Source organism: Alosa pseudoharengus, unplaced genomic scaffold (genome assembly GCF_046254945.1).
Source record: "Alosa pseudoharengus isolate Yale_2024_CS ecotype anadromous, Long Island Sound unplaced genomic scaffold, YU_APseudo_1.1 YU_APseudo_1.1_scf_20, whole genome shotgun sequence".
Taxonomy (NCBI): domain Eukaryota; kingdom Metazoa; phylum Chordata; class Actinopteri; order Clupeiformes; family Clupeidae; genus Alosa; species Alosa pseudoharengus.
In genome coordinates, this window is record NW_027468664.1 from 15,659,510 (window position 1) to 15,678,116 (window position 18,607).

The 18,607-nt window shown below is 41.6% G+C and overlaps 2 protein-coding genes across 2 annotated transcripts; one reads left to right on the forward strand and one right to left on the reverse strand.

The window, feature by feature from the left end:
- Window positions 1-151: 151 nt before the first annotated feature.
- Window positions 152-7,991, reverse strand: LOC143136157 (sorting nexin-4-like). The gene is made up of 14 exons (XM_076296691.1): window positions 7,846-7,991; window positions 7,202-7,329; window positions 6,712-6,850; window positions 6,274-6,423; window positions 5,721-5,768; window positions 5,367-5,422; window positions 4,384-4,456; window positions 4,162-4,223; window positions 3,051-3,116; window positions 2,817-2,906; window positions 1,980-2,079; window positions 1,592-1,737; window positions 1,225-1,339; window positions 152-825 (listed from the first exon to the last, which is right to left on the reverse strand). The coding sequence occupies exons 1-14, from the start codon at window positions 7,927-7,929 to the stop codon at window positions 778-780; spliced, it is 1,305 nt and encodes a 434-aa protein (XP_076152806.1). The 5' UTR covers window positions 7,930-7,991; the 3' UTR covers window positions 152-777.
- A 639-nt stretch (window positions 7,992-8,630) lies between these two features.
- On the forward strand, window positions 8,631-14,933 carry LOC143136158 (glycerol-3-phosphate dehydrogenase 1-like protein). The gene is made up of 8 exons (XM_076296692.1): window positions 8,631-8,756; window positions 9,024-9,201; window positions 11,564-11,704; window positions 12,036-12,174; window positions 12,629-12,741; window positions 13,183-13,416; window positions 13,605-13,711; window positions 14,126-14,933. The coding sequence occupies exons 1-8, from the start codon at window positions 8,716-8,718 to the stop codon at window positions 14,220-14,222; spliced, it is 1,050 nt and encodes a 349-aa protein (XP_076152807.1). The 5' UTR covers window positions 8,631-8,715; the 3' UTR covers window positions 14,223-14,933.
- Window positions 14,934-18,607: the final 3,674 nt, after the last annotated feature.

An 18,607-nucleotide genomic window follows, 5' to 3' on the forward strand; every position in this document is an offset into this window, starting at 1 on the left:
CTCACTATCACAGCTGTCCCTTACTGTGGTAGATGAGGAGCGACATTTCGTCTTTGTAATATGCTGTATGTATGTTGCTAAGGTGACAATAAAGCACTACTTGGTATGCACACACGCACGGGTTGGTTGGATCAAATAACAACAGAAATAGTTTGAACCACTTTGGGTATGTTTATTTATTCTGATTTGTCTGGTCGTTATTCATAATGCATTGTCTTTATGTAAAATCCTCTAAAACATATATATTTGACCTGCATTGGGGCTAAATATTGTAGAGGAAGTCTTCAGAATATGAAAACAAACAGATGGTGGGTCGGGGTGGGAGTGTATTCCAACGACGAAGTTTGGTGACAAACCTGGGTACTTTAACCCAGAGTAAATGGTAAACCATAGAGCTATTTTGTGTTGGCTTTAGGAGCTACCTTATTCAGGTTTGTCACTAAGCCACTTACTTGAAATACTCTCCTGAGGATTGAGGGTGTGTGTGTGTGTGTGTGTGTGTTACAACAAAACAACAATGAGCTTTAGTCACATAAAAAAAAAATCAACACATCAAATACATATCCAAAGTGGCTCTTGATTAAAAGCAACCCCACACAGGTGAGCCACCATGTCCATGTGCAATCTGAGTAACTAGTTCTGGCGTGTGCCGCCACAGCAATCCTGCCTGAATCCATCTTGTGCCTCCATGACGACGGGTTCCATCCTGTGCGACCACTCACGACAGCGGTCCAGTGCGACATGGCTATTGTGCTATTGATGTGTGGTATGACGATGTCACATCTTACTGAAGCACTCTTTGGCATTGCTCCACATCTGTATGCCCTGGAAGATAGTAAAATGTATTTCCAATGTAAGAAACCACTATGAACCCACCTATATGGATAATGGTAAATAGATATAATAAAGCATGAATACATTTATTTGCTGCATTGGTTTGCAAAACAATTATGGACATTTAAGTAAAAAAAAAAAATACATCCAGCCAAACATGACCGACCGTACATGGACAGTGCAGTTGCCAATGATAAAAACCAGCTGGCTTGTGTTTATCTGTCCTTTACTTAACCCTATATCAACAAACTGAATTTGAAGATGGAAAAACCAGTTGACTTTTAAAAAAATACCCCAGAATGTGGCAAACTGTTGCGTAGCATTGTCTTAAAATAGTATAGTAACTTACTGTTGTCTCTTATAAATGCTCTACATACTGTATCTGCCCACCTTCTTACACATGCTCATTTGCATGTAGGCGTAGTTGATGAAGGCTTCCCTCAAGTCACGGTCCTTCTGCTCCTTGAAGCGTTGCATGTCCTCCCATCCACTGTGCACGTGTTCTCTACACACACAGGAACACAACATAAAAAGAAATAGTTTGGAATGTGAGGTGCTTTGCTCAAGTGTAGCTTGCTGATAGAGACAACTGCTGGTAGAGTTTGACACTTCAGTGTTTCAGTTTTATCTGTGGATTTCAACTACACTCTCAAGCATGTTCTTGTTTGATGATTTACATGACTATTTATGATTGTGATGTGTGTTTGTGTGTGCGTGTGATAACATCCATATGTTCTGTGTTGATGTGATGACCTACTCGCACTCTGCGGTCTTCTCACGGACGGTCTCCTCGCCCTCGACGATCTGCTCCTCCAGGAGCTTGAGCCGGGCCTCCCTCTGGTCCGCCGTCTCCTGGCCAAACAGCTTCGTGGTCATGCCTTTAAACGAGAACGTCCGCACTATCTGCACAGAGGGACAGAGGGCAACCAGAGTCAAGGGCAGGGTTGGTGATGTAACTTCACAGGTAGTTTACTTGATTAACCCTGTTAATTTTCAAATCCCAATTATGTATCAGGTCGAATCAAAATTGGATTGGAAAACAAATTTTTATTCACATCCAATGTTGTATATCAATAAGTAATGGGTGTTGGTGTGTTTTCACCCTACTGTGCTATAAAAGATTGACAGTGACTAAGGGCTCTCACCCCAGTGGCTAGCTCCTCTCGTTGCAGTTTCTTTGATGTCAGGTCCAGAGATGCCGTCTCCAGCTCATATTGAGAAAGCTCATGCTTGCGACAGACAGCTCTAAATGAACAACACATACAGACATACAGTAGGCGTTTATTAAATCACATACAGTATACATTTTGAAGTAAATTGCAGACACACACATCACAGTCACCAGATGCAAACACAGACATGCAGTGGCACATGCCAAGTGGTATGAACGATTTCAAAAAACCACATCAGGCATTTCCAATAAACCGGTCAGAGTTGTGTGGTCACCATCTATTGCCCAAAATAAATTCTCAGGAAAGCCACTGAATTCATCCTGTGGGGAAATTTCCATTAGTTAGCTGTTTAATGATTAGTGGGCTTGTTGTTGTCCAACTGGCTACACTTTAAAGAAATGTAGACATTAAAAGGATGATGTCAGTATTTTTTATTTCTCCTTATCTATGACCTCTGATGTCCACCTCCCTTAGGGAGTCTGAGGTAGTAACAGCTTATCTCTTATCATGACAACTCTTTCACTATTTTTTTCTTTGTAATCCATTATGAATTTAGTCCTATAAATAATGGTAAGACTTTTTCTACGACAAACTTGTTGCTCTCATGCTTGCCTAGGATGCTTGTGTGTTTGTAACTGTCTCCGGCGTTGTGAATAAAGCTTTGTAGCCTACTCTGCCGTACGGTCGGCTTGCCTGTGCGTTACTTTTTGCCTCTTTTTGGGTTAATACTTTACCACAACCTGATGTTAGTCAGCTTCTTCATTTTATCAAACTGTTTTCTCAAGCAGTTCTGAGGGCTGACCGACTTACCTTAAAGCTTCGGCAAAGAAGAGATACTCTTTGATCTGGTCTGCATAGTGTTCTTCTTCTTCTAAAATATCATCTATTGATGCTGCATAGCTGCAAAGAAAGGATTTGGTTTCCTTAACAAACCTCTAATTTATTCCAGGCGCAGTTCTAACCAATATTTTAAAGCAGAGAAAGTTACAAAACTTTGAACAGTTCACTGTTCTCAAGCCAGTAACAGAAGCCAGAGACACTCACGCATCCATATGGTGGCCTGCACTCTGTAGTCCGTCTCCCATCTCCTTTTCTATGGCACTCCACTCACTGTAGGACACACACAATGTTACTCTGTTTGAGAATTAAAGGAGAATTCCGGTGTGATATTGACCTAAAGTGTGTTGAAACATGATACCGAGTGTGAACGTATGTCTCATAGCTCACCTCGGCTTGTCCCCTGCACTCAGAAATCTGGCGCTAGTTAGCCAATGCTACCAACACAGTGTTTCGATTTTGGTGCCTCTGGCATCGGCCTAGCCATGCAAATAAATCACTGTTTTACACCATTTACGAGGCTCAAAGTAGCTCCATACTTCATTGGTAGACTTCCGAGGGCCTTGACATTTAAAATGAGACATGGAGAACTTTGAAAAAGCACTGGTAGTTTATTTACAATACGATTTATACAGACAGTACCTTAAGGAATTGTACCGTTCAACGCCATCTTGAATTTAGTCACGATAAGTCGAGCGACGAGTACGAACGAACGGGTATGATAAGGGATCAGATTCCAAAAATAATTCAATGGAAATGCATGTATAACAACTGGAATCCATGCATTTTCACTGAATTATTTTTTTAATCTGATCCCTTATCATACCTGTTCGTTAGTACTCGTCGCTCGACTTATCGTGACTAAATTCAAGATGGCGTCGAACGGTAAAATTCCTTAAGGTACTGTCTGTATAAATCCTCTTGTAAATAAACTACCAGCGCTTTTTCAAAGTTCTCTATGTCTCGTTTTAAATGTCAAGGCCCTCAGAAGTCTACCAATGAAGTATGGAGCTACTTTGAGCCTCGTAAATGGTGTAAAACAGTGATTTATTTGCATGGCTAGGCCGATGCCCGAGGCACCACAACGAAACACTGTGTTGGTAGCATTGGCTAACTAGCGCCAGATTTCTGAGTGCAGGGGACAAGCCGAGGTGAGCTATGACACAAACATTCACACTCGGTGTCATGTTTCAACACTTTAGGTCAAAATCACACCGGAATTATCCTTTAAGACTGACCAGACTTGACTGGACACAAATAAGTATTAAGCATGTAATATTATACTCATCAACAGTTTATTGTGCATTTAACAAAATACCTGAAGACTCTTCCATAGTTCCCATGTACTTTATAGACTCCATATAATCTATCTGCCACTCTCTGCAAAACGAGCAGAAAAACAGCCTGTGTGAGTGATGAATAACTCTGGAATGTTGTATTGTTCTCACTTGCTTTTCTCATAATGAAATATGTGTGGTTGAGAGTTGTGGTTAATAAGTAAGCATGTGAGCGAGAGAGTGAGAAGCTTATGTTCACTTACGGCACGTGCTCTTAGTAGTTGGGAGGTGATGGACTGGAGCTCATCACTGTAGTGTTTCATCTCCATAAAACGCCTGCAACACAAACATCACAAAACAATGTACTAATCCACATAGTAGCAAAGTGTAACCAAAACTAAACTAAAGTACTACCCCACTATGGCATAAAATCTGAGCCTAATATTATGATATTGGGCAACAATTTATTTTCTGGAGACCTTTAATCATCAGTAGGCAAATCGCCATGATCATCCAATCAGAATAAATGGAACTGGTTATGTGGTTGCCCAGCCCACCAAAAAACATTGCTCAAGAAGTTGCCCCACCTTAAAACAGAAAATCACATTGAAATAAAACATGAACATAAGCAGTTTTGTAACAATGTTATTTCAAGCCATTACTGATGAGCTGAGAGAGCCTATACTATCTCTATGTAGGCAGCATATGCATTTGCAACATCTTGAATTGGTTGCACAAATCCATCTTTCCTCTTACATCTGCTTGACCATCAATTAGGATGCAGTATGATTAGCATTCTCGTCCTAGTGTACTACAGGGCTTAAAGTTATCAGGCACTGTGCCAACATTCAGGCATGGGCTGTTTAGCATTTGAAAATACACAATTCTACATATAATAGTGGCTGTGAATTTTTCTAATAACTTCAGACCCTTTCCTTGCTTTCAGCCCTGGTACTAGCACTGCCATGGGCAACCCATTAATAGATAATCACTGAAGCATGAGTATAACCAGTCCTTTCCTCCTGACATTGAGGCCATCTTTTATCCTCTGAGATGGTGAAAGGGCCAAGAGGGATAATCAGCCTTTCACCTAGAAGCAATTTCATGACTATGTGGTGTAAGAGTGGTCTGACTTCACCACTGAGGTTTAATATACAATCACTCCCTTACACAATCTCAGTGATCTCATTTTCTAGTCTAGTCCTGTCTGCGCTGTTGTGAAATAGAATGAATGGCTTGGACCTACTTGTCAGGATTCTTCACTCTGAAGGTTGCATTCAGTGCTCTGAGACGTGAGTCCGCCTACAAAAACCAAAACAAAATCGGCTTAGCTACACATAATTTCACCACAAACACCAGAGAAAGTGTTCTAAAACCAAAACAAAATTGGCTTAGCTACACATCATTTCACCACAAACACCAGAGAAAGTGTTCTACTACTCCAGCTGTTGTTGTCATCATTAACTAGACAGTAAAAAGACTTGAGGGATAAAAACAATGTGCTGTTTTTATCCTTATGTTAGACAAAACCCTAAACCAAACAGTAGTGTATAGCAAAGTAATGGTTGTATGTGCTGTCTTCCTGCTTCATGATATTCACCTTTGCCTGAAATCCAGTGTCATACACCACCTCCTTCCATCCGCGCTCCTAAGCAGAGTCAAAGTTAGAAGAATGAGAGAGGTCACATTAGAGAGTCAAAGTTAGAAGAATGAGAGAGGTCACATCAGAGAGTCAAAGTTAGAAGAATGAGAGAGGTCAGGAGGACAGTGTTTGTAGGGAACTACACACAAGGCCATGTACAAAACCTGTATTGTCTTCATGTATTCAGAACAAAATAAGCTGATTACATCAAGAAATGAGATCAATGCAGATATTGCATTTATGGACCAAAGACGTACAGTTCGTACAGTTGAAATGGCAAAAAAAAGATACATGATAATGAAAACAAAGATGGGGATATTAAACATTGTGACAGACATTGTGAAAGCAAAGATGGTTATAAGATAATCTATGCACAACATCATGAGACAATCACAGACCATAACATAAAAGAACAATCCGACAGTATTAAGCTAACACATTTTCTGTGGAAAAATAGCACTGGATAAACGGTAGACATTTCTATATGTTCATATTACACACAAATACACACCTGCATGAGGAAATGGTAGAAGATCTTGTCATTGGACATAACCGGATGTGATGCCACTCTCAACAGGAAGGTCTCCAGGCCAACTCTCCGGCGCTCCACGAAGTCTGGATCCATGTTATCAGCAGAGAGCTTATGCCACACAAACTCTGCCTGTCAAACCGAACATACAGCTTGTTTCAGGTATGTACCAGTCTTTACGCTTTTTTTATTTTGCTCACTAGTGGAGGTATCATAGACAATAAAAGTGTGATTTACAGTGTGTCTAACCTGAAATGTTTTGATCAGTTTAGAGTGTTTGTTATTATGATATTGTCATATATCGTCATTGAAATTCTTGTAATTGTACATGTGTTATACTGACTCTGTTATAACTATAAAATACATGTCAGTGTCATTGTCATGCCAGGCTTTGTTACACATACACACACACACACTCACCCTCTTCTCAGGCAGTGGGGGAACCACGATGAAGGGGTAGGTGACCAGCAGGTAGTTCCTGAGCAGCTCAAACTCACTGTAACGCCTCCACAGCGCATCAGGAGCCACACTCTGCCCTTCATTAACTGCGGAGGAGGGCCTGCAGTAGTATTAGTGAGAGAGAGAGCTATTAAAGAAATGACTCCCACCAGCTAACGTGCAAAATAGAGGGCATTGAGATTAAAGAAGATATGACACACAAGCCTGTGACATTGGCTTAGGTATCACAGAATGAGTTTAAGCAGTGTAGTTTTGGTGTAAAAAGGGCTTAAATACCTAAAATGTTTGTGACACATAGCAATCAAGTAAAATCTGAAGGGTAACACTAGTCATTTCAGTAATCTCTAATCTGATGTAAATTAAAGTAGTGCCCTCTATCCTCTCTGTTAAGCCCCCGTCAATATATTTATTTCAGGAAATAGAATAGCAAAACTCTGGAGCTAGATCTTACCGAGTCTCTATGAGATAAACTGTGTACGTCTCTTGCATGTTCACAGCCTTTTTGCCGGTCCGTTTCTCTGCCTCGGCCACAGTAATCTCCATTCTTTTTAGCAAAGTGGTCGAACTGTCCTCCACCATCTGTGTAAAATCGAGCATCTAATGAGAGAGGCTAAATGATACTCTGTAAGACAGATGCATGTTGTTTGGTTGCCAAACATGGCTAGGGGCTTTGGTCAAGCAAAATCAAAGGACATCCTTTTCACTATGTCGTCAATGGTAAAATGACATTTTGAATAATAGGAAATAGACTAAGCCTCATTTATGTATGCTTTAGAGACCACTTGCAGTTTCAATGTTAATCAAACCACTCTAATTGTCTGTCGAAGACGCAATGTGTTTCTGTTGTTTATCCGTGAGATGAATACACAAACACATAATTTAGATCTTAGTAAGAACAAGAAGACTCAAAAACATTTGACAATAACATTCTGCGTCTGCGCCGTCCATGTAGCCTAGGATGGGTTGTGGTGCTACTGCCATGGCCTTCATCTTCATCACTGGGTGGTGGATGCGACATCAAAGGCTATGCTTATTCTCAGACGACAGGGATGTGACACTCTTAAATGAGTGCCCTTATATATGGTTTTCTGTTACCGTGCTGTTTGTAGTTTTCTCCTGCGCGTCGTTCGCGTTTGGGGTGTCCGTTTCCGCAGCATCCTCGCGCTGCGCATCCGCCATCCCTCCTCCGCCACAGGACTATATCATCTGCATTCGCGCATGCGTGAATAGTTGGTCTATCAGCTGGGTGATGGGTTGACGTTTCACCACTCAGAGAAAAGAGTCACAAATGTCGGGCTCTATGCAAAAAGTATCGTCACAAGTTCACAGTCATCCATTCTTGTTTTCATCACAGTAGGCTATTAGCCAGGCTAAACCTATAACTTTATAATAGAAAAAGACATTGTAAATAAACGCATGATCTCTCTCTCTCTCTCTCACTCTCACTCTCACTCTCTCACTCACACACACACACACACACACACACACACACACACACAGCATGTGACATGACAGTTTGGCTATACTTCCGGACTGTCATTGGCAGTGTTTATTGTCCTCTTTGCCAGGGTATTTTAATGCATGTGAGCACTAAAGTTCCCCCTTGCTTGACACGAAATCTAACCTACCCAGATAGGCTACGCTATAGCCTACTTTAAATAATCCAAAAGCAGCCCTAATCCTTAAAGTGATTAAAATGTTCGAAACAAATGAAAAACTTGTTGTTTTGCACTGCCTTATAACAGATGATAACATTAGTGCACTACACACTGACAGAAAGTCTATGATGGTAGGCTATAGTAGGCTGCTCACTTTGACTGGAGGCGTAGTTGAAGGGGAGGAGTTTGTCAAAACATTGCAGGGGTTATTAGAAACATGCGAATCAGGAAGTCGAGAGCGATACAAGAAGGGAGTTGATAGACGATTTTACTGAATCTACTCTTATTCGCTTCAATTTGCTGCAAAATGCCGGGGAAAAAAGTGTGCATCGTTGGATCAGGAAACTGGTTAGTGGTGTCAACTTCTTCATTACACACGATAGGTGTATCTCACGATATGGACAATTTGAGATATATGTAAATGCTTATTCAAGTGATTGCAGTGTAGAAATCTAATCTAAGCTGTGCTGAACTTGAGCCTGGCGATGTAACAGTGTTGCAGAGCTGAGCGAAAGAAAACAGGTGGATAGTAGGTCTCTGACACATTTATCTGATATTGCAGTTATTCTCTGTAGGTTACAGAATTCGTTAACTTTACGTTTTCTATCTCCACAGGGGATCGGCAATTGCCAAAATTGTTGGCCACAATGTTAAGGCGAATAACAGGTTTGATCCCATGGTAAATATGTGGGTTTTTGAAGAAATGATCAATGGAAAAAAACTCACTGAAATCATCAACACAGAGCACGAGAACGTCAAATATCTACCAGGACATAAACTTCCCAAAAATGTGGTAGGTGGCGTGTGTGTGTGTGTGTGTGTGTGTGTGTGTGTGTGTGAGAGAGAGAGAGAGAGACAGAGACAGAGAGATTGTTCTCCTTTTCTTGACACACTGATTGTGACATGAGACTTGATATGTCATTATGTCACATGTCAAAATATGTCGTTAGCCTAAGACAAATTGTTTTAATTAGGGTGTTATTGCAATATTGTGGTGCCTGTTTAGGCTAGCCTACTTTCCAAACAAAAGCATTAGGCCATACATCTTATCTAATAGCATCCTTAAGTCATTAAGATAACAAGTCACACATAGATAGCATAGTAAAACTTGACCTTTGTCACAGATGTTTGGTGAAGTAATACTCTGATCTTTTAAATTAATCTTTAGCCCTATTTATCTGACCCCAAAAGTATGACATGACATGGAACCCTCTAACCAAACAGTCATGCTAATAAAGCAACTTTGAATTTGAATATTTTAGTATGTATACACAGTAAGGACTTTATACATAGTATATGAGGATATTACATTGATCACATAAACTATAATAATTCAATTAAATATAGTAAAGCAGATGTGTTAATTGTGATGTAAAAGTCAGTATCTTCAGTATCTTCAGTCAGTATCTTCAGTATCTTCAGTCATAAAATTGAGAGTGTGATATGCTGACTTTAGGTCTAAGAATTTAGTATGAAGGATGTGAGAGTAACAGCACTTTCATTCAGCATTAAGAACCAGTAGCAGCCACAACATGAATGGGATTACAGTGTGTTGGGTTTTATGCTGGTATGGCTCTCCCTCAAATTTCACTTCATTGAATATGATGTGTGCATTTATTGCAGTCTGGCCACTCAATGTGTCTGGACCGTGGCAATAGAAATGGGTGTTGTCCAGAATCACATCTGAAGAAACTGGATCAGCTTTTAACCCAGTTGGCACTGGCCCAACTCTCTTCCAGTGCTGGTGCCTTCTGAATACACTGTTTCTTTTGGTGGTGCATTGCCTAAACTGACCCCTGGAACATGCCTCGAGACAGTACAGAAAACCCTTGACTCCAGACCTTTCAGTTGGAGGCTTGTAGACTATTGGGATCGATGGGAAAGCTGAGACGAGATGGAGTTTGGCAGCTTTAATGCTGTAAATGTCTTGGAGAACACAAAGGCCAAGTCATTTTTCCAACCTGTTATCGCACAGCGTGCCAGGTTGTAGCATTTCTGCTCCTGCGGTGTCAGCGTAATTGCTCTTGTTATTGCTCCTCCCACGTCGTATTCTGGATAAATCTCATCCTGAAAACAGAACATAGTTGTATGTGCAGAATATGCTTGATGTGCAAAAAAGGAGATTGTTAGGTATTGATAAAGGCATAATGAAATGTACATTTCCACATATTTCTGCGCATTCATCTTACCCCCCAGTTTAAATATGAAGTCTGCGATTATAATCTAATAGACTTCTTTTAAATGAATGTATGTAATTGTCCTGTATCTATGTATCTCTTTGTGCACTCCATAAGCCCATTTCACAGTGTCCAGGTGTCTGGCCTCATTGATGTTAATTATACCTTAAAGGTGCTTTAAGCGATGTTACATGGTTTCTAAGCTAATAATGTTTTTGTCGCATACAGCCTCTGTCTCTGTGGACAGCCCAGGCTCCAAAAACGGCAACAAAATAGCCTGGTCAAGCCTGGACCATGAAACATAACAAGCTGTTCCAGCCAATCACCAACGAGATGCACATTCAGGAGAGTTTCAGTTGCACAGGGTTGACGGGGAGGGAGGGGCGAGCTCTCTGTTTTGCTTGAATGTCAACAGAAGTGAGGTTGACCCAACATCGCTTAGAGTACCTTTAATTGGTCTTTCCTGTGAACTCTGCTGTTCCAGAGGAGGTTAGTTTACACAAGGGCGACATCTTGTGAAATGGGCTAATTAAGTTTGTTAGTAGACAATAGTTACTCGTCCATAGTACTGGCTCTGTAAATGGAAAGTTGCTCGGACCAAGCCATACACAATTTTATCAACACCATGCTTCAGGAGCACAGGAAGAAAGGGAATGATTGTCTGTTCAGCTCAGATATCAACGACCTTTCTTTCCTCAACCCTTTAACCTTTAGATTCAGACTGTACCTTTAAGGCCCTGAAAAAAAATAAACAATTGTGTCTTAATGCTCAAACTCACACAAAGAACCAAAATGCCTTGAACGCACACCAATATTACAAAACAAAGGATTTTCATTGCATTCCTCCTTCATAGCTTTCCAGATAATATAGATCTATGTCATGTTGTACATGAAGAATGGTTAGATACTTGTAGTATTCATCTGGATAACGCTAATGCAGTTTACTGGACTGAGTTGTTGTGTGGTCCTTGTGATCAGGTGGCCGTGCCTGAGATAACGGACGCAGTGAAGGGAGCAGACATCCTGGTGTTTGTCCTCCCTCATCAGTTCATCCGCAAACTCTGTGATCAGATGAAGGCACATGTCAAGCCGGGAATGATCGGGATCTCACTCATCAAGGTATGTACAACGGTGTGTGTGTGTGTGTGTGTGTGTGTGTGTGTGGGGGGGGGTCATGCACTCAGACACACATATTCACACAAGCTCTTCGCCTTATTTGCCATAAGCCATACGTTTCTCATAGCAAGTTTCTTAGTTAATCCACCATATATGCTTTGTGTTTGTTTCTGTGAGCATATTTGTGTATGTATTTGAATGTGTGTGTGAGTATATCTGTTTACGTATTTGTGTGTGTGTGTGTGTGTGTGTGTGTGTGTGTGTGTGTGTGTGTGTGTGTGTGTGTGTGTGTGTGTGTGTGTGTGTGTGTGTGTGTGTGTGTGTGTGTGTGCAGGGTATAGATGAAGGCCCAGAGGGCCTGCGTCTGATCTCGGACATCATCCGTGAGAAGCTGGAGGCGGACATCAGTGTGCTGATGGGGGCCAACATCGCCAACGAGGTGGCTGACGAGAAGTTCTGCGAGACCACCATTGGTATGGGACTCCTCAAATCAAATCAGGGACCGACTCAAACTCCACTGAGATAGAAATGAACTGACAGGAATGAAATAGAATATTAGAATAGAATTGAATAGAACAGACCAGGGCAATGTCACTTTGGCGGACACACCCCCTTTTGTTAAAACTACAGTAAGTGTACAGTGTAAGGGTAACAGCTGTGTAACACCTGTTTAGTGTAAAAGCTGTTAAGTGTAACACCTATCTTTCACATTCAATTGAATGGCTTCTGCTTTATCTTACCCTGGAAAAAGTAACTGAAAAGTTCCCAGATCTTTCCTCTGTTCTATAGAATAGAATACAATTAAATTGAATTGAATTCCATTTTGTATGGACCATTAGGAACTGCATAGGGATTTTCTCGTCCCCTTAAACCAGTGTCCTCTCTCTTTATAGTTTGTTTATTATTTTTGTGACTCCATTTCTCCAGGGGCAAAAACTGAAGCGAATGGGCATATCTTTAAAGAGCTTCTTCAGACGCCAAACTTTCGAATCACCGTGGTGAGAGAGAGTGATACAGTGGAGCTCTGTGGCGCTCTGAAGGTATTGAGCATTTTAGACGCACACATACACACACAAATCTTTCATCAACCCACATGCAGATACTGACACGCAGACACACACAGGCACGCATACACACACACACTTGCAAGTACAAACTGGCCTTCAGAACTCCTATTATACCACACCCAGCTATGCATGGACAGACATACACATATGCTCATACACACACACACACACACACACACAAATACACATACTGTATTCAAATACACACACACACACACACACACACACACACATATGTATATATATACAGTATACAAATACATATACTGTATAGATATACACACACAAACACACACAATAAGAATAGAGAGAGAGAGAGATACAGATGCAAACACATAGACAGATGTGACTTAAATTTGCCCTCTCCTGTCCAAACATGTCTTGTCATGTAAAACGTTCCTCCTGCTCTGTCAGAACATAGTTGCGGTGGGGGCCGGCTTCTGTGACGGCCTGGGCCTCGGAGACAACACCAAGTCGGCGGTGATCCGTCTGGGTCTGATGGAGATGATCGCCTTCGCCAAGCTCTTCTGCAAGGGCCCCGTCACCTCCGTCACCTTCCTGGAGAGCTGCGGTGTCGCCGACCTCATCACCACCTGCTACGGCGGACGCAACCGCAAGGTGGCCGAGGCCTTTGTTCAAACATCAAAGGTCAGTTACCTTGGGCAAAGCCTCCATAAAAGCCCAACTCGCATACAGCCTAATTATCGCTAATTATCAAAGTGCCGCCTGTCTGTCTGTTTGGCTTGCTGGATTTGAACTGATGCAAGGTTGCCTCACACTCATCTGTAAATTAAATGTAAATCTCTCTTTCTCTCTCTCTCTCACTCTCTGTATAGTCTATTTCTGAGCTGGAGGCAGAAATGTTAAATGGACAGAAGCTACAGGGACCTCAGACCTCAGCAGAAGTGTACCAGATCCTCAAAAAGAAAGAAATTGTTGACAAGTCAGTTCAAACTCTCTCTAATGCTGCAAGTGTGTGTAATGTTTATGTTAATGTTGTGTGTGTGGGTGGGGGTGTGGGTGTGTGTCGGTGTCTGTGTGCGTGCATGCCTGTGAGTATGTTTGTGTGTGTACATGCACGCAAGTTCATGTGTGCTTTTAAAATCAGAATATCCAGGCTTAAATTGTCTGTAGAGTGTATGTGTGTGTGGGTGTGTGTGTGTCGGTGTCTGTGTGTACATGCACGTAAGTTCATGTGTGCTTTTAAAATCAGAATATCCATGCTTAAATTGTCTGTAGAGAGTGTGTGTGTGTGTGTGTTATTGTGTGTGTGTGTGTGTGTGATAGTCCTTTCAAAAATTATAGCATGATCATATGCATTTGTAGTGTCCTTACTTACACTGTCTGTTTCTTGTAGGTTTCCACTGTTTGTGTCTGTGTATCTGATCTGCTTTGAGGGCAAGCCAGTGAAAGACTTCATCACCTGTCTCCAGTGTCACCCAGAACACATGTGATGTGGTATGGATCATGGGCAGGGACAAACCTAACCACCCTGCCTATGGCAAATAACCACTCCATCTCTCACAGAGAAATACCACTTCATCATATGAGACGCACACATAACAACTCACTCAACACATGACCTGATGTATATTATATTCGTTTATTTTTTGTTTGTTTTATCAGTACCATCCTGTAATTGTATCTGTTGTTTAAAAAAAAAAAAACAAATCATTCCAAAAACACTGTAAGACACTAGTGGTTGGTGGTGAGGGATCCTTTTGACAAGCCAGCTCAGTTTATGTTCCAGAGCCCCACCCAAGCACATTGCCTTAAGTCATTTAAACCAACCCAACCAGAATGGAAACCCCTCGCTATGGTCCACACCAAGTGGGAGGTGAACGTGCCTTAACATACTGTAGCCTACTTTATATAAAGCATTCTGTTTGCTCAGGTCTGTACTCTAAGTATACTCTAAGTTTTTGAAACGCACAATTATTAGACTGAAACAGTTTTAGGGATCGTTGTATGACGGTTTACGTAGTTAGTCAGCAGTTTCTATCTGCCTGTATTAAATAAACAAGCTGACACAGGAAAACATTTTTTTTTTAAATGTTACATTGCAAATGCCCTTTTTTAATTAATACTACTTTTTAGGAATGTGCTGCTTGTGAGACCATTTGATGTCATCTCTGATAAAGTCATGTGACTGCTGCACTAGTCAATGTCTTCTGTCTGTGTTTTACAAAAACTATGACTGGGGTGTGGGCTCACGCATAACACTCACATAGATACACACACGCACAGACACACACACACACGCAGACACACACACACACACACACACACACACACACACACACACACACACACACACACACACACACACACACACACAGACACACAGAAAGAGTCCCACAGATACAGAGAGAGAAAGAGTGGAAATGGTCTACTGTGATATAGAGGATGAGTACACAAGCCACAAGGTGGCAGTACTGAACCAACAACTTGACAGACGATGGCACTGCAGAATTTCACTGCAATAGCAAGCTGAACTTGCCAACTTTCTCCACATTGGGGCAGTCTAGGGCAAGCGTTCCGTAACAGTTCCAGTGATTTTAAAGTCTTGCTGCATATAACATCATTATACGACCTGTCAGTGTTTTGGAATTTGGAAGAGGGGACTTTATTACAATCTTTGTTGAAATGGAATTCTTTTTTAAAATATTCTATCAGTTTTTGCTCACATGACTGACACATTCAATGTTACTGCTCTGCAAGGAGAAGAGAAGAGAGGCATCACATCACCTCCATGTCCATGCGTGTGTGAGATATGTACTGAACTCTGTTTACCTCTGACACACACCTAGCGTGAGTGCTAACAGCCACGGTGTTGTGAGTCAGCCATCTGGATTTGCTAATTAGCGGCACACACACAGAGCAGGAACTATTTTTTATTTTATTTGATTTGATTTATTTGGAATAAAGACATATCCAAGGGATAGAAAAAACATGATAAAGTGCAAGCACTTATTATGACCGCCGCGCAGCGAAGCGGCGGTCATATAGGTTTAGTCAGATTTTTTTTATTTTTTTATTTTATTTATTTATTTATTTATTTTTTTTTTTTTTTCTTTTTCGCATGTCCAAATTTCCGTCAATGAGTCCCGGGACACTGAAAGACCGGGGTAGACGAAACTTGGTGGGCATGTAACCCCATATGGATAGCATGGAACCATCGTTTTTCGTTTTGATCTGTAGCCCCCCCCCCCCCCGCTGGACTGCACCCCCCAAAGGAGGGTAGGGCAGACACAGTTTTCTGTGAATATCTCGAGAACCGTAAGGTTTAGGAGGACCATTTTTTTTTGTAAGTTGATCTCAAGGGGCCATGTCAACCCATTCCATAACCACTCATTTCATGTATAGCGCCACCTAGTTAAACACAAAAAAGTAAAAATGAGGTGTTGTAATCGCAGGTATCTGTGACCTAACTTAGTCAGAACTGCACGAAATTGGAAGTGTAGGATCATTATGACACCCTCTGAATGCACGCCAAGTTTCGTGGAATTCCGTTCATGGGGGGCCACAGAATGAATTAATTTATGTTACTATACACCAACTGGCCTGTAGGTGACCGGAGACAGTTTTCTGTGAATATCTCGAGAACCGTAGGGCCTAAGAGGTCCACCTTTTTTTTGTATGTTGATCTCAAGGGGCCATGTCAACCCATCCCATTACCACTTATTTCATGTATAGCGCCACCTAGTTAAAAATTTAAAAGCAAAAATGTAGGTGTTTTCATCACAATATCTCTGGCTGACATGGTCAAAACTGCACGAAATTGAAAGTGTAGGATCATTATGACACCCTCCGAATGCATGCCAAGTTTTGTGTACTTTCGTTCATGGGGGGCCTTACAATAAAATAATTTATGTGTACATTTAGTGACGTACACCAACAAGGATTCCCGGGACACTGAAAGACCGGGGTACACAAAACTTGGTGGGCATGTACCCCCACATGGATAGCATGGAACCGTCATTTTTCGTTTTGATCTGTAGCCCCCCCGCTGGACTGGACCCCCCGAAAGGAGGGTAGGCCAGACACAGTTCTCTGTGAATATCTTGAGAACTGTAGGGCCTAGGATGACCATTTTTTTTCCGTATATTTGCCTCCAGGGGTCATGTTAACCCATTTCATGTGCACACATGTGCACAAACAGATACACACGCACACACACACATTCACAGTAATCATACGTAAGACATATACTCACACAGTAGACATATGTACGCTTCCATGCACAGGCACATACGCAGGCACACGCACAAGCACGCACACACACACACACACACACTCACACACACACACACCCACACACATAACATAAACATAACACAAACAATCAAGAATTTCTCAGAATTATGAACAGGCAAGATGGAGGTGGGGTTGTATAAAATGAATTTTACATGTGAAATCTATGAACTAATCATGTTTTGGGACTTGTTGTCTAGCAGATACCAGTGAGAATTGAGTGTGGATAATGCAATTTAGTGAGACAGTTAGAATCATATAGGCCTTTCAGCGTGATTTCTTTTTGTGGAAAAAATGTGCTGGACTGGGCGGCGGTCATATTTTGTACCGCTCTGCGGTACATCTAGTTTCCATCATTGTAGGAAACAAACCATCTTAAGGCGGAAGGGCACATGCCCAGGGCTGCCAACTTGTTGTAAAGTAGGCTATGATCGACCGTATCAAAGGCCTTCTGTAAGTCAATTAGGATCATGCCACAAAGCTTGCCGACATCTATTTCGCCTCTAATGAAGTCAGTTAGGTACAGTAGACATGAGTCCGTTGAGTGTGACTGCCTGAACCCTGATTGGAATTTCATAGAGGAGTTTGGCATCCACAGCATATTGATACAATTGTTCATGAACTACTTTCTCCAGGACCTTGGAGACTACACTGAAAATAGAAACTGGTCGATAATTTCCCGGATCAGACCTATCGCCTTTCTTGAAAAGTGGTATGACTTTAGAATGTTTCATGTCATCAGGAACAGTGCCTTGCTCTAAGGACAGATTAATAATATGAGCAATAAAAGGGGCTATGAGATCAACTGCGTCTTTCAAGACCCTGGCTGAGATATTATCTAGCCCTGTGGCTTTGGCAGAGTCAAGGGTCTTTAGCATGTCACCGATTTTTTCTGCTGACACAGGATTGAAGGAAAAACTATTGGAAGTCACACCTATCTTGGCATAAAAATCCTGAATGTGTTCAGGCCCGTACAAAGCATCCTAAATTTTTTAGAACCTTCCACAAATTTTGGGGTTTGTCCTTGTTTTCATTTATCTGTCCCGAAAAGTCGGTCCTTTTGGACTCTTTGATTATACGTTGAGCCTCATTTCTACAAGCTTTAAACTGTGAGAAGTCAGCTGGGTCCCTTGTGCATTTATACTTTGATATGGCTTTATCCCTAGCCCTGACGGCTTCAACTACCTCTGAGTTGAACCAAGGCTGGGACCTTTGCTTTACCCTGACTGACTGATCTTGCCAGAGCCACTGCGTCTATGGCAGAAAGAAACAGGGTTTTAAATTTAACCCAGGCCAGGCTGATATTCATAGTTTTTAGGACTGGTTACCAATCCAGCATTTGGATTTTCTCTCTAAAACTGTCTACTGAATAGCGTTTAAATGACCTAATTTTGATTGATTGATTAATGAGTGATATCAACTGCCCCAGTGCATATATCTGGGACAGACACATCTGAGGACTTTAGTACTTTGAACCTGGAATTTTCTATGGAAAATTACCTATGCCGAAACAGGGGCATAGACTCAGAGCTTTGAGCCCACAACATTATTGCTAGTCTTGCTGCACCATTGTAGCCACTAGGGC

Coding starts and splice junctions, on each gene's coding strand:
- LOC143136157 (XM_076296691.1), bottom strand. CDS start 7,929: ATGGCGGATGCGCAGCGCGAGGATGCTGCGGAAACGGACACCCCAAAC. Junction 4,224..4,383: donor AACTACTAAGAGCACGTGCC/GTAAGTGAACAT, acceptor CTCGTTTTGCAG/AGAGTGGCAGATAGATTATA. Junction 1,340..1,591: donor GAGAAGACCGCAGAGTGCGA/GTAGGTCATCAC, acceptor CTGTGTGTGTAG/AGAACACGTGCACAGTGGAT.
- LOC143136158 (XM_076296692.1), top strand. CDS start 8,716: ATGCCGGGGAAAAAAGTGTGCATCGTTGGATCAGGAAACTG. Junction 8,757..9,023: donor ATCGTTGGATCAGGAAACTG/GTTAGTGGTGTC, acceptor CTATCTCCACAG/GGGATCGGCAATTGCCAAAA. Junction 12,742..13,182: donor AGCTCTGTGGCGCTCTGAAG/GTATTGAGCATT, acceptor CTGCTCTGTCAG/AACATAGTTGCGGTGGGGGC.